A 13,478-nucleotide genomic window follows, 5' to 3' on the forward strand; every position below is an offset into this window, starting at 1 on the left:
CACAGGGAGCTCACTGTGTACCCGGCTCCATTCAGGTGCTGCAGGTACAGCAGTGAGAAAACTACCTCCACACTCCTTGATCTCACCTCCTGGGTGAGAGACAGCATGCAACTATGAGAGTACCATTCTAGAGTGCAAAGTGCTGTTAAGGAAGATAAAGCAAGGAAAAGGGATAGAGCTCATGCAGGGGGCAAAGGAAACAGCAGGTGTAAATGTCCTCAGGCAGCAACATGCTTTTTCAGGAAGATGGGCCACATGGCTGAAGATAAATGAGTGAGAGAGAGAGTGTTAGGATAAGAGCCAGAACCATAGAAAGCATCCAGATGTCCAAGGCTCAGGACATCCCTGAAGATTCCATCAGGAAAGTGATCTCACTCTGTTATATTGTGGACGGTTGACTGAAGGAGGTCAACAGTGGGGTCAGGGAGACACTGTTTATGTCCCTCTGTCTCCCTCCAGCAGGGCCCCCAAGATGAAGACCCCCAAGGAGTGATGTACTGTGAAGTGAACCACTCTAGATCAAGACCCAGGTGGCGAGTGGCCGCCTCTCCTTCCCCCTGTCAGAGGAATCGCTGGGCATGAAGGACAGACAAGCAGAAGAGGACAGACAAGTAGACAGTCAGGTGGGTCCCATCCTTTCCAGGACCCCAGGCTGACCCCACCCCAAGCACATACCAATCCCCCCACTCTTCCCCTGCTCCAGGCTGCTGCATCTGAAGCCCCCGAAGACATGACCTATGCCCAGGTGAACCATTTGGCCTTCCGAGGGGAGACAACACCCCCTTCCTCCCAGTCAGAGGACCCCCCATCAGAGCCCAGTGTGTATGCTGCTCTGGCCATCCACTAGACCAGGAAGGACCCCAACCCCACCCTCCAGGGTGGGAGACGGCAGGGACCCCAGAAGGCACAGGATCTTCCCCCAATGGACACTCATCTAATGACCGCCTATCAGCCTGACTCATAACATAGACCACCAGGAGCTTCTGGGACTTTTTGGGAGTCACCCTGTTTGGCTATCATGATAACTAATATCCCCACATTTGGACATAAAGCATTGAGACTTCTCAATAAGCCAGGAGTGAAATGAGAAATACAAAACAAAAACGAGAGAATGTTTTAAATTGAAAGATAATGTAACTATGGCACATCAAACCTATGAAATGGGAAAATTAAGAACCATGAATGAAAATATTAGAAAAGGAAAGCATTGAAAAATCAATGACTTAAGCTGTTTTACTAAGAATTTAGAAATAGAATGGCAATTTATTCCAAATAAAGGTAGAAGGAGGGAAATGATAATGACAAAAGTAGCTACTAATGTGCACAAACAAAAAAATAGAGAAAAGTCAGTAAAGTCAGAAATCTCACCCTTGAAAGCATTAAATCATACTCATAAATACCAGCCACAAAGCTTAGCAAGAAAAAGAGAGAGAAAGCGCACGTTACATTATCAGGATGGCATCACAGATCCTACAGACTTTAAGTTGATAATAGATGGGTTTAAAGACCTAATTTAAAGATTTAAACATATTAAATAGATAATTGATCTATGATCAATTTTATGTCAGTATATTAGAAAATGTACATGAAATGGGCAAAATCCTCAAAAATACAATTTACCAAAATGATGCGCATAAAAATAAATAGGAGATGTGAATTACCTTATATATTAAATATGTGGAATCTGTAATTAAAATTTTCCCAAATAGTGAACTCTTTGTCTGGAAAGCTTTACTGGTGAATGCTTCCAAACACGTATGCTGTTAGGAAATACACACATACGCACACCTGGACACACAGACATACACAGGGATACGTACAGGGACACACATACGTACATACACAAAGACATACACAAATGGCCACACACACACATATGTACACACAAGGACACACACGCATATATATACATACCAAACTTACATAACCTTCTCCTGAGAATAGAGAAGGAGGCAATATTCATCCCAACACATTTTATCAGGCCAGAAAAAAATTGATACCAAAACCTGACAAGGAAACTACAAAATGGGAAAATCACAGGAAGCTCTCTCACTGGAACTTACCTGTAGATGTCTACACAAAATATTCCCAAACAAGAGTCAGCGATATACAAAATGGGTAACGTATCATGACCATGCTGGTATGTTTTTTTTTTAGAAATGCATGGTTGATTTCCTATTCAAAAATCAATCACTTCAAACACAAAAGAAGAAATAGCAAAATGATCGTATCACCACATTCAAGGCTTCTGATAAAATACATTACCATTTATAACGAAAAAAAAAAAACCTCCTCAGAGATGAAAGGGAATTTCCTATCACTTAGTGAAGCATCTTTAAAAATCTACAACAGAAATAATTTTTACTGGTAAAATCTTGAAATTTTTCCGCCTGTGACTGAGAATGGGACAAGAATGTTCACTATGAACTTCTCTACTCAGCAGGGCTCTGGAAGAACCAACCAAACAAATAAAGCAAAAAAAAAAACATGCATGATAATCACTGAATAGATGGAATAAAACTATATTACTCACAGACTACAAAATTTTGTACATGAAAAATCCAAAATAATATAAACATCTATTATTCTGACTTGGAAAGAACTTATCCAACGTCACTGGATACATAATCAATATATAAAGATCAGTTGCATTTCAGACTTCCAGTTTTGGACAAAGAGGAAGTAGAGGTTTGTCTCCCTAACCCCCATAAGGCACAGAAAACTCCTGGAACTTGTGTATACAACAAACATGAGAATACTCCAGAAAGTGGAGAGAAGGCAGCTGATGGGCTAAGACTGTTAGGACCCCAGGAGTGGCACAGTGGGTATCAAAGGAGCCATGTGGGGACCTGGACTGTACCCTCCACCTGACAATAAAGAGTCAGTAAGACAGAGACAAGAGGGTCAGAGTCAGTGGTAGGGAACGTGATGATGGAATCAAGAGGCTGCAGTGATGGAAGGAATGGATCAGGACCCAGTGCTGCAGGCATCTCTGGGAGCTGGGAAAGGCCGGGAAACTGATTCTCACTGCAGACCCACCAAAAGCAGCCACCTCTGCTAACACTTCGACATTAGCCCAGGGAGACTGATTTTATACTTCAGAACTTGGAAACTTAGGCAGCCACTTAAGCACTTTTAATTAATGTTTCCATGATGTATTCATCCTTTTACTTTTCACCTGTCCACATCATTGTATTAAAGTGACCCTCTGGTAGACTGCATAGAGTTGGGTCATACTTGTATCTGTTAATCCAATCCTATGACATTTGCCATTTGATTGTGCTTGCTCTGATTATATTTAATGTAATTATTGAAGATTCTTTTCAGGTTCACCATTTATTGTTTGTTTTCTGCTTGTTCTCTCTGTTGTTTTTTCTTCTGTTTTCCCTTTCCTGCCTTCTTTTGGCTTTTTGGGATACTTTTTGCATTTCATTTTAATTTATCTATTGGAATTCTAACTGTAACTCTTTGCATGTTGTTTCTTAAGTGGCTGTTGCAGGTAGTATAATATATACACCCAATTTCACAGGGTCCACATAGAGTTAACACTTTACCTCTTCAGGAGAAATGTAGAAGCCCTAACACTCTATAAATCCTTTCTCCCCATCCCTTTATGCTATAGCTTTTCTGTGGGTTACATCTGCACATGTTAAAAACCCACCAGACAATGTTAACAGTTTTGCTTTCGACAGCCAAACACACTTAAAAGAACGTAAGAGGATAAAATTATACTTAAGTTTACCTAGATATTTACCATTCTTTACTCTTTCTTCATTCTTGAATTTCCAAATTTCCCTCTAGAATTATTATCCTTCCTGCCTGAAGAACATGCCTTACTTCTTTTAGAGCAGGTCTGCTGGCAACAAATTCTCTCAGTGTTCTTTCCTCTCAGAATCACTTTATTTCATTTCCATTGCTGAAGAATACATCCACAAGTTCAAGATTGGCTCTTCTTGTCTCTCAGAACATTAACATCTTCAGACCGCGATGGTTTCTGATGTGAAATCTGTAATCATTCAAATACTTTTTCCTCTGTGTTTCATGGCATGTTTCTCTGGATGCTGTCAACTCTTTTTTTTCCTTTTGCATTTTCAAAAATTTGATTATGATTATGATGTGAGTGGGCAAGGTTTTTAAAGCTTATCTTATTTTCATTCGATGAGCATCTTGAACGTGTATTTTTGTGACTTGCAACAAATCTCTGAAATGGCCAGTTACGTATTTCTTCAAATATTTTTTCTTCATTAGTATCATCTCCTTTTGCTGTGAGATCAATGATACAAATTGTCTTACACATCCGTGAGTGTGTGTTCATCTTTTAAGACCTTTTTTGCCTTCAACCCATGCTCTCACCTAGTGCCTGGAGAAAGAATTCACAGTATGAGTTGAAGGCTTCTGTTCATGAAAGGAAGGGGCAAAGAGGAGGCAGAAATGACTCAGAGATTTGAAGGAGGGCGATGAAGAAAAAGATGGTGCTGACTTACAGAAACAAAGAAGTCAGTGAAGGGAAGTGTTTGTGGGGAAGAAAATCCACAATCCCAGGTCAAGAGGGAGGGCTGTGCTTTCTTCTGAGAAATGGTGATCAGTCTTCTAAACATCTCCCCAGCCTCCTTCTCCCTCAGGATCCTCCTCCCTGTGATGGCCACACTGGCTCATCCAGGCACAAAGGCAGAGAGTGGAACAGACTTCATTTCCTCACTCTCTTGTCCCTCAATTCCAATTATCAAATCACCACAACTATGCCCCTTGAGTCCTTTTTCTTCTTCTTCTTCTTTTTTTTTTTTTTTGTGAGGAAGGCAGCCCTGAGCTGACATCCATGCCAATCCTCCTCTTTTTGCTGTTGAAGACCAGCCCTGAGCCAACGTCTATTACCAATCCTCCTCCTTTTTCTCCCCAAAGCCCCACTAGATAGCTGTATGTCATAGTTGCACATCTTTCTAGTTGCTGTATGTGGGACGCCACCTCAGCACTGCTGAACAAGCCGTACGTTGGTGCGTGCCCAGGATGCGAACTCGGGCTGCCAGTAGCGGAGCACGCGCACTCAACCGCCAAGCCACGGGGCCGGCCCAAGTCCTTCTTAACAATATCCTGATCCATCGCAAGTCTCATGGCATCTCATCTGTGTCATCACACCAGCCTCCTCCCTGGTCCTCCAATCCAGGCCCCCACTCCTTCCTCCAGTTCATTCATCTCACCGCCTCCAAAGGACCCTTTTAATAATCCTGGCTGGTCTGATCCTGCCCTGCTCAAAACCCTTCCAACAGTTTCCATCTTCAAAAAAGATACAAATTGCACCACCTGATGTTCACGGCTGTGAATGATCAGGTCAGAACTAAACTCACAGCCCCAGCAAACACAACTCTCCTCCTCAACCAAACTCATCACAGTTACCCACCCACCTCCCAAACACACACAAGGACTGAGCTACTTAACAATTCTGTGCCTTCCTCAGGCTGCTCCCTCAGCCAGTCTGACCTAGCCCACTCCTTTCCAACCTGCCGGACCTAGAAGCCGTCCTGTCTCATTACACTCAACTGTAAATGTACTTTGTGTTATAGGTTTGAGTAAGGGTTATATGAGAAAATCACATAACTTAAAATACTGATCAACATACCACCCAGGGGCCAGATTGATGTTGGAGTTTTATTATCAATAGAGTTCATTATCAATAGAGCTTCTTGCATTACATTTTGTACATGGTGGTAGTCTTTTTTAAAAAAAAATCTGTTCATACTGTCTGTTGTTTAAAATCTTCCCATTGCATTCAACATGAAATCCAAAGTACTTGCATGGTGTTGAAGATCCTGTGTGACAAGGCCCAGCCTTCTTCTGATTGCTCTCAATTCTGAGAACAGCTCAGACCTTTCTGGGAAAGGATGACCCACCGCCACCTCTGGGCTAACCGTGCTCATGCCTTGGGTCACTCCTTCCCCAAAAGATCACTCACAGCCAGGACCTAGGTTGCCAGACATCTACCTGTTATTGAATTTCATTGTCCCCTGTTTTCTTCCAACTTTTATTAAAGCAAGACTCTAACTTAACTGTTTGCCGCTAAATATCTGTTCTGTCTGTCTTCATTCGTCTGAACCCATGAGTCCAGGGAAAGACTCTGTCAGCTTCACCAATGACTCTCCAGCACCCAGAACCATGACTGGACATGGGAACTGCTCGATAAATATTGACTGACTTCCCGGCAGATGAAGGAGAGGAAGAAAATTAGCATTTACAGAAGCTCAGCAAAGGGAAGTGAGTTGCCCCAGGTCACAAAGCCTCTATAAGAGGCAGATTCAGAGTTGGAACAGAAATTGAGCTGGTTCTCCCCTTCCCTCACCAAGCCTCATGTTCTGGGACAAGTGCCACTCTCTGGATTTGGGTTTGGCATGAGATATAGGCACAGTGTGTGGGGTCTCGTGAGTCTCAGATCTGCTATGGAAGATCCCCAAACCTGCTGCCTCTTCAGAATCATCCCTCAGGGAGAGCAGCATAAGGGCCTGGCAGGGGCTGTTCCCATTCCTGTCAGGCCACAGTTGAGGAACCTGTGACATGTCACACACAGCCTGGACCTTCTCACACTCCATACATCCATCTGTCCTGCTGGGCGCTGTGGTCTTTTTAAGTCATCTGGACCAACCATGGGAGGCAGGGCTAGGACACCTACTCTCACTGCCCTTCTCTGTCTTGGTGAGTTTTTGGGGAAAAGAGGAACATAGGATCTCCTCCCCACCAGGTCTTAGTCCCTGAGAGACCTCAAGACTCAAGAGGCTGAGTGTGAGAGAACTTTTGGGGGTGGGAGATTGTTCTAGCCACAGATCTGACCCCAGCGCTCAAGGGTCCAGACCAGGCCTGGAGCTTCTATGTGTGGGTGAGTGGACATGCTCTCACAGGAAAGTCTCTTCCAGGGCTGTGTCAGGGCCCATGGGACTGCGTACAATCAGGTGAGTCCTCCCCCACACCTCCTACTTCAGACAAAGGAACTCCTCCCGGGCAGCTTGGTGGAAGTCAGAGGGTCTGGGCTAATGGGACCAGTCGGGAAGGGGCCTGGAGTGACAGTTGGGGAAGCTGAGGGGAGAAGGGCTCCCCTGACACTTCAGGTCTGATTCCTTTCCAGGATCCCTCCCCAAACCCTCCATCTGGGCTGACCCAGGGCCTATGGTCACTAGGGGTATCCCTGCCACCATCTGGTGTCAGGGATCTCTGCAGGATGATGTCTATCATCTGTATAAAGAGAGGGTCTCTAAACCCTTGGCTACAGAGGCCCCACAGGATTCCAGCAACAAGATCAGTTTCTGCATCGAATCTATGAGCCGACACACTGTAGGGTTCTATCAGTGTGCATACAACACCAGCAGGAACGGCTGGTCAGAGTGCAGTGACCCCCTGCCCTTGGTGTTGACAGGTAAGGGGGAAGAGCCAGGTCCCCTCCCACCTGGGGGGCGCTGCTCCTCAAAAGCAGAAGGGAACAGAGTGTGGGCTCAGGGGACCTCAGCCCTCACAGTCCACACCTGGGTTATGTGGGCTGATGGTCCCCCCTTTAACACAGCTCCTTCCTTCTCCCTCAGGAGAGTATGGTGCACCCTCCCTCTCAGCCCACCCGGGACGTGTGGTGGCAAAAGGAGGGAACATGTCCCTCTCCTGTAGCTCAGAGTCCATATTGGACACTTTCCATCTGCTGAAGGAGGGAGGAGCTGACCCGCCCCGACACATGGAATTGAGGAACTATCCTGGGAGGAAACAGGCTGCCTTCCCTGTGGGCCCTGTAAACACCTCCCATGGGGGGACCTACAGATGCTATGGTTCTCACAGATCCTACCCGTATGTGTGGTCTCACCCCAGCCACCCTCTGCATCTCAACGTCACAGGTGAGGGCATCCCTGAGATCCCAAAATGACTGACCTAAGCTGTGTGCGCACTGGAGGCCTGTGGGTAATGGGGACTTGGTGATATGGCCTCCTGGGGCCTGAACCACAGAGCAGGAGGTTTGGGGAGGGACCAGTGAGAACAGTCACTGCAGGCCCCAGTGGGCAATGTCGGCTGTGCATCCCCTTCAATGCCACTGTCCCTTCTCTCTAGGCGTGTACAGGGAGCCCTCCCTCTCAGCACAGCCTGGCTCCCTGGTGCTCTCTGGAGACAACCTGACCCTCCAGTGTCACTCAGAGGCTGGCTTTAAGAGATTTGCTCTGACCAAAGTTGAGGGGCTCACAAACCCTCAACGTCTTCATGGGCAGCACAGCCCCGACTTCCCCCTGGGCCATGTGAACAGCACCCACCGGGGCCAGTACAGATGCTTTGGTAGACACAACGTCTCCTATGCGTGGTCACACCCCAGCGCCCCCCTGGACATCCTGATCGAGGGTCAGAAACACTTGCCCTGCCCAATGTCCTGATTGTCAACTCAGGGCCCTGGGCCCAGGGTCACCCATGGTGGTGATGGGGTCCATGCAGACGGTCGTGGAGCGGCAGTGAGATGGGGCAGTGGTCTAGGGTTGGGAGTGAGAAAGGGGGAATGTGGGGCAAGGAGATAAAAGAGACCCACCCAGAGAGACAAAGACGTGCTGAGAGGGGGGTCACAGACAGAGTCAGTGGAGAGAGGATGATGATCCCTCATCTCAGGGTCAAGGGCTTATGGGGGGACAAAGCTCTCTAGAAGCACGATCTTCCTCTCCCCCAGGAATGTATGAGAAACCCTCCCTCTCAGCCCAGCCAGGGCCCTCAGTGTCCTGGGGAGAGAACGTTACTCTGCAGTGCCGCTCTGAGATCTGGTTGGATGCCTTCCATCTGTCCAAGGAGGGGGTCACTTGCTCCTCCACAGCACCTTCGTTTACAGGACAAGGCTCCACCCTTTCAGGCCAACTTTACCATCAGTTGTGTGACCTCAGACCATGAGGGGACTTACAGGTGCTACAGTTCAGACAGCACCTCTCCCTACCTGTTATCATCCCCCAGTAACCCCCTGGAGCTTCGGGTCTCAGGTTAGGAACCCCAGTTGTGCACTTGTGTCCTCACGGTCAGTTCAAGGTCCTGTCCCCAGGGCAGCTCTGGGCTGGGATGGGAGTAAGGGGGTCACAGAATGAGACTCAGCCAGAGGGTACTCTCACCTCTCAGAGGGATGGAAAAAACCAGAGCAACTCCCATCCCAGCCTCATCCTCATCCTCAACCTTGAGGTCCAGATACCTTTGTAGAGAGTGGAGGCAGCTGCAGAGGACACAGGGCTGACCAAAAGGAGAAAAGGCCAGAGGCACCCCCTCTTGATCCTCCTCTAGTCTCCAGTCCTAGTAGCCCCTGACCCAGAAAGACCACATGAGTGGTGACTAGCAGAGGCTTGAAGCCTGGAGGGACCACAATGATCTGCTCTGACATGGTTTGTCTTCCAGTGGGCTGGAAGTTGGACAGAGAAGCCAGGGAGGTGGGGTGCACAGAGCTCCATGGACTCTGATGCTGGGCAGATGTCAGGTGGGGCAGTCATGGCAAAGAGAGATCTTGGAGCTCACCTTGGGGTATAGGCATTTGGGCTAAATGGGGGAGAACCAGCCCCACCATCACCTCTAGTCCTGATCCCCATGAGGCACTGAGGATGGACTCTCCTCCACGGAGTAAGGCACATGGTGGGGTAATCGAGGGTCTCTGTCGGGAGGTGGTGGGTGGGAGGAGATCAGGTCCTGTCTTGGATCAACCACTTCCTGAGACGGTGACCTGAGAAAAGTTCACCTTCTCACTGGGACAAATTTCTCCACTTGCAGAGGACAAGAAGTCTGCTTGGACACCGTGTGTTGACACAGGCGGAGTCTGAGATCTCCTCCATAAGCTCAGAGGCGCTCAGCCTTCCCAGGAGCAGCCGTGGAGTTAGGGAAAGAACATCTCCTGGGTTCAAACCCAGCTCTGCTACTTCCCACCTGTGGATCTTGGGCACGTCATGATCCTCTCCGAGTCCCAGGTTCCACTCTGAACAACAAGCCTCCTGCCACCTCCTTCAGAGAGAAAGCCCTCAGCCTGGGGCCTGGCCCTGTTAGAACTCAGGGAGGACAGTGCCCTTCCTCACACCCTTCCCAGACACACAATCTCCATGTCCACACATACCCCATGTGTGGATGCCAGGCCTCTGCAGAGTGGGAGATGGACCTGGGCTGGGAGAGGAGGAGCAGGGGGAGGGATAGGGTTTTGTGCACAGGTCTCTGCACTGTTGTTCTCCTTGGAGGGTAAGGAGACAGCACCTCTCTGTGCCTCAGTTTCCTCATCTGTGAAATGGGTGGATGGGGGAGGGCAGTTCTTTGTTGCATGATTGTTGTGAATTAGAGGAGATGAATGCACAGACCCCAGCACGTGCCTGGCACACAGATGCATTCAATTAAATAGCATCGTTGGCTAATTCATGTCATCACTTGTGCCCAAGGTCTCAAATCGTACCTGAACGTTCTGATTGGGGTCTCAGTGGCCTTTGTCCTGCTGATTTCCGTTCTTCTCTTGCTCCTCCTCATCTGGCATCAGGGCAAACACAGGATGCTGGGTGAGTAGAGAACAGGGTGACCTGGGTCACAGGAGGAGGTGGGCTTAGGGCACCAGAGAGGGGAACCAAATAGATGGGAAGGACACGCGAGGAAGACCTTCCCAGAATCTCAAATCAGAAAATCTTAAAGAAAGCTCTTAATACAGCATATGTCCACATTTAAGGTGTTCTTTCAGCTTTTAAAACTCATGAAATATTGAAACATGCACAAAAGTAAATGTTCAAGTTTCCTCCTTTCCTCTCGAATCCCATGTGGAGGGCAGGTGGTCATGACCTCCCAGGGCTGAGACTCTGTCCATCATGACCCAGCCCAGAGACAGGCTGATCTTCAACTTCCCGCAGGGGCTGCAGACCCAGAGCCCAAGGACAGAGGCTTGCAGATCAGGAAATTCCTGTCCTGAAGTCCTCAGAGTCCCACCCCGACATAGGTCCCTCTCTGCCCCTAACACTCCCGTCTCCTCCCCCAGCTCCAGCCCAGCTGCTGAGGCCCAGGAAGAGACCCTCTGTGAGAGGAGAGGAGGGCCCCCCCTGGGGGGGGCACAGGGATTTCAGGAGGCCATGGGAGGCGAGGCCGGGAAGCTCTGGGGATTTGGGGTGAGAAGGACTGAAATCCCACCCTGAGAGACCTCAGGCACATCTCCTCACCCCTGGACCTCAGTGGCCCATCTGGGAGCAGAGGGAGTTTGCAGCCCTGAGAGATCTCAGGGAATCCTGCCAAGAGACACACCTCCTGTTCTGCCCCAGCAGATGCTGCCGTGAAGGACACACAGCCTGAGGAGGGTGTGGAGCTGGACCATCAGGTGAGAACCCTGCTCCTGTCCAGGCCACCCAGGAACTTCCTCTTGTCAAACTTAATCCAATGGACACTTCCTGTCCTCACATCCCCAGCTCTCAGCAGCGCCCCACAGTGACATCTCCTCTCGGGCACCCTGGGTCGTCCTGCTGTGACTTCACTCCTCCTGCTTCCTGTGGCCTCATGGCTCCCCCTATGTGGCCCCGTCTCCTGGTTCCTCATCCTCTGTCTGACCTTCTGTTTGTTGAGGTGCACCTCTAAGGCTCAAGAGGATGCATGAATGAATGAATCACCCACAAGTTCCCTGGGCCCCCTTCATTCGTTCACCCAACAATATGCACAGTGAGCTCACTATTTACCCAGCTCCATTCAGGTGCTGCAGGTGCAGCAGTGAGAAAACTGTGTCCAAACTCCTTGAGCTCACCTCGTGGCTGAGAGAAAACATGCAACCATGTAGGTAGCATCCTAGAGTGCAAAGTGCTGTTAAGGAAGATAAAGTAAGGAAAGGGGATAGAGTTCATGAGGGGTGCAGAGGAAACAGCAGATGCAAAGGTCCTGAGGCAGCAGCATGCTTTTACAGGCAGATGGGCCGTGTGGCTGGAGCCAAGTGACCGAGAGATAGCATGTTAGCATAAGAACCAGAACCGTAGAAAGCATCCAGATGTCCAAGGCTCAGGATGTCCCTGAGGATTCCATCAGGAAGTGACCTCACTCTGTAACAGAGTGGATAGTTGACTGGAGGAGGTCAGCAGTGGGGTCAGAGAGACACTGTTTCTGTCTCTCTGTCTCCTTCCAGCAGGGCCTCCATGATGAAGACCCCCAGGGAGTGACATATGCCCAGGTGAACCACTCAAGATCAAGACTCAGGTGGGGGGTGGCCACCTCTCGTTCCCCCCTGTCAGAGGAATCACTGCGCACTAAGACCAGACAAGCAGAAGAGGAGAGACAGGTGGACAGTCAGGTGCATCTCATCCTCTCCCGGACTTCTTGCTGCCCCCTACCCATGCACACACCTATCTCCCCTACTCTCCCCTTATTCCAGGTTGCTGCATCTGAGGTCCCCCAGGATGTGACCTACGCCCAGTTGAACCACTTGACCATCAAACAGGAGATGACACCCCCTTCCTCCCAGCCAGAGAAGCCCCCAGCAGAGCCCAGTGTGTATGCTGCTCTGGCCATCCAGAAGAATGACCCAGTGCAGGAATGACCAGTCCAGGAATGACCCAGACCCACTCTCCAGGGAGGGAGACTGCAGAGACCCCAGAAGGCATGGGAGCTTCCCCCAGTGGACACCTCCTAGTGACCCCCAGCCAGCCTGGACTCCTAACATGGACCACCAGGGGCTTCTGGGACAGTTTGGGAGTCACCTGATTCTGAATTCAAAGATAACAGATATCCTCACATTTGGGGAATAAAGCAACAGACTTCTCAATAATCCATGAGTGAAATGAGAAATTCAAAACAGAAGAGAGAGAATATTCTAAACTGAATAATAATGTAAATATTACACATAAAACTGACCAAATGTGAAAATTAAGAACAGCTAATGAATGAATATCTTAGAAAAGAAAAGCCTAAAAAAAAAAAAAAACAGTCACCTAAGCTATTATACCAAGAATTTAGGAAAAGAATAGCAAATTATTCCAAATGATGGTAGAAGGAGGGAAGTAATAATGACGTGAGTAGCTACTAATGAGGACAGATAAAAAATAGATAAAAGTCAATAAAGCCAAAAATTCATTCTTGAAAACATTAATCACACTTATAAATCCCAGCCACAATGCCCAAGGAAAAAAGAGAGAAGGTACACATTATAGTATCAGAACAGTATCATAGATCCTACAGACTTTAAGTATATAACAGAGCATTATGAGCAATTTTATGCCAATACAATAGAAAATGTAGACTAAACGGACAAAATCCTCAAAAATACAATTTACCAAAATGATGGAAATAAAAATGAATAGGAAATCTGAATTGTCATATATGTTGAGCCTGTTGAATCTATAATTCAGAATTTTCCCACAAAGTGAACTCTGATTCTAGAAAGTTTCACTGGAAAATGCTTCCAAATACTTATGCACTTATGACATACACATGTACACACATCTGGACACACACATACATATACATATATACAGACACACATACATGAACACACACATGCAAAACTTACACAAGCT

At 48.0% G+C, this 13,478-nt stretch overlaps 1 protein-coding gene and 1 pseudogene across 1 annotated transcript; both read left to right on the top strand.

Moving 5' to 3' along the window:
- The window catches only part of LOC131397707 (leukocyte immunoglobulin-like receptor subfamily B member 3), a 40,620-nt pseudogene extending 38,907 nt beyond the window's left edge, over positions 1 to 1,713 (top strand).
- Positions 1,714 to 6,599: 4,886 nt separating this feature from the next.
- Positions 6,600 to 12,915, top strand: LOC131397406 (leukocyte immunoglobulin-like receptor subfamily B member 3). Its single transcript, XM_058530251.1, is given in 12 exon segments — positions 6,600 to 6,681; positions 6,900 to 6,935; positions 7,109 to 7,396; positions 7,560 to 7,859; positions 8,071 to 8,352; positions 8,669 to 8,787; positions 8,789 to 8,969; positions 10,389 to 10,502; positions 10,812 to 10,896; positions 10,970 to 11,007; positions 11,250 to 11,302; positions 12,338 to 12,915. Coding segments are annotated over 12 exon segments (1,710 nt in total). The 5' UTR covers positions 6,600 to 6,632; the 3' UTR covers positions 12,503 to 12,915.
- The last annotated feature ends 563 nt before the right edge of the window (positions 12,916 to 13,478 follow it).

The sequence above is a fragment of the Diceros bicornis genome, chromosome 34 (assembly GCF_020826845.1).
Source record: "Diceros bicornis minor isolate mBicDic1 chromosome 34, mDicBic1.mat.cur, whole genome shotgun sequence".
Classification (NCBI taxonomy): domain Eukaryota; kingdom Metazoa; phylum Chordata; class Mammalia; order Perissodactyla; family Rhinocerotidae; genus Diceros; species Diceros bicornis.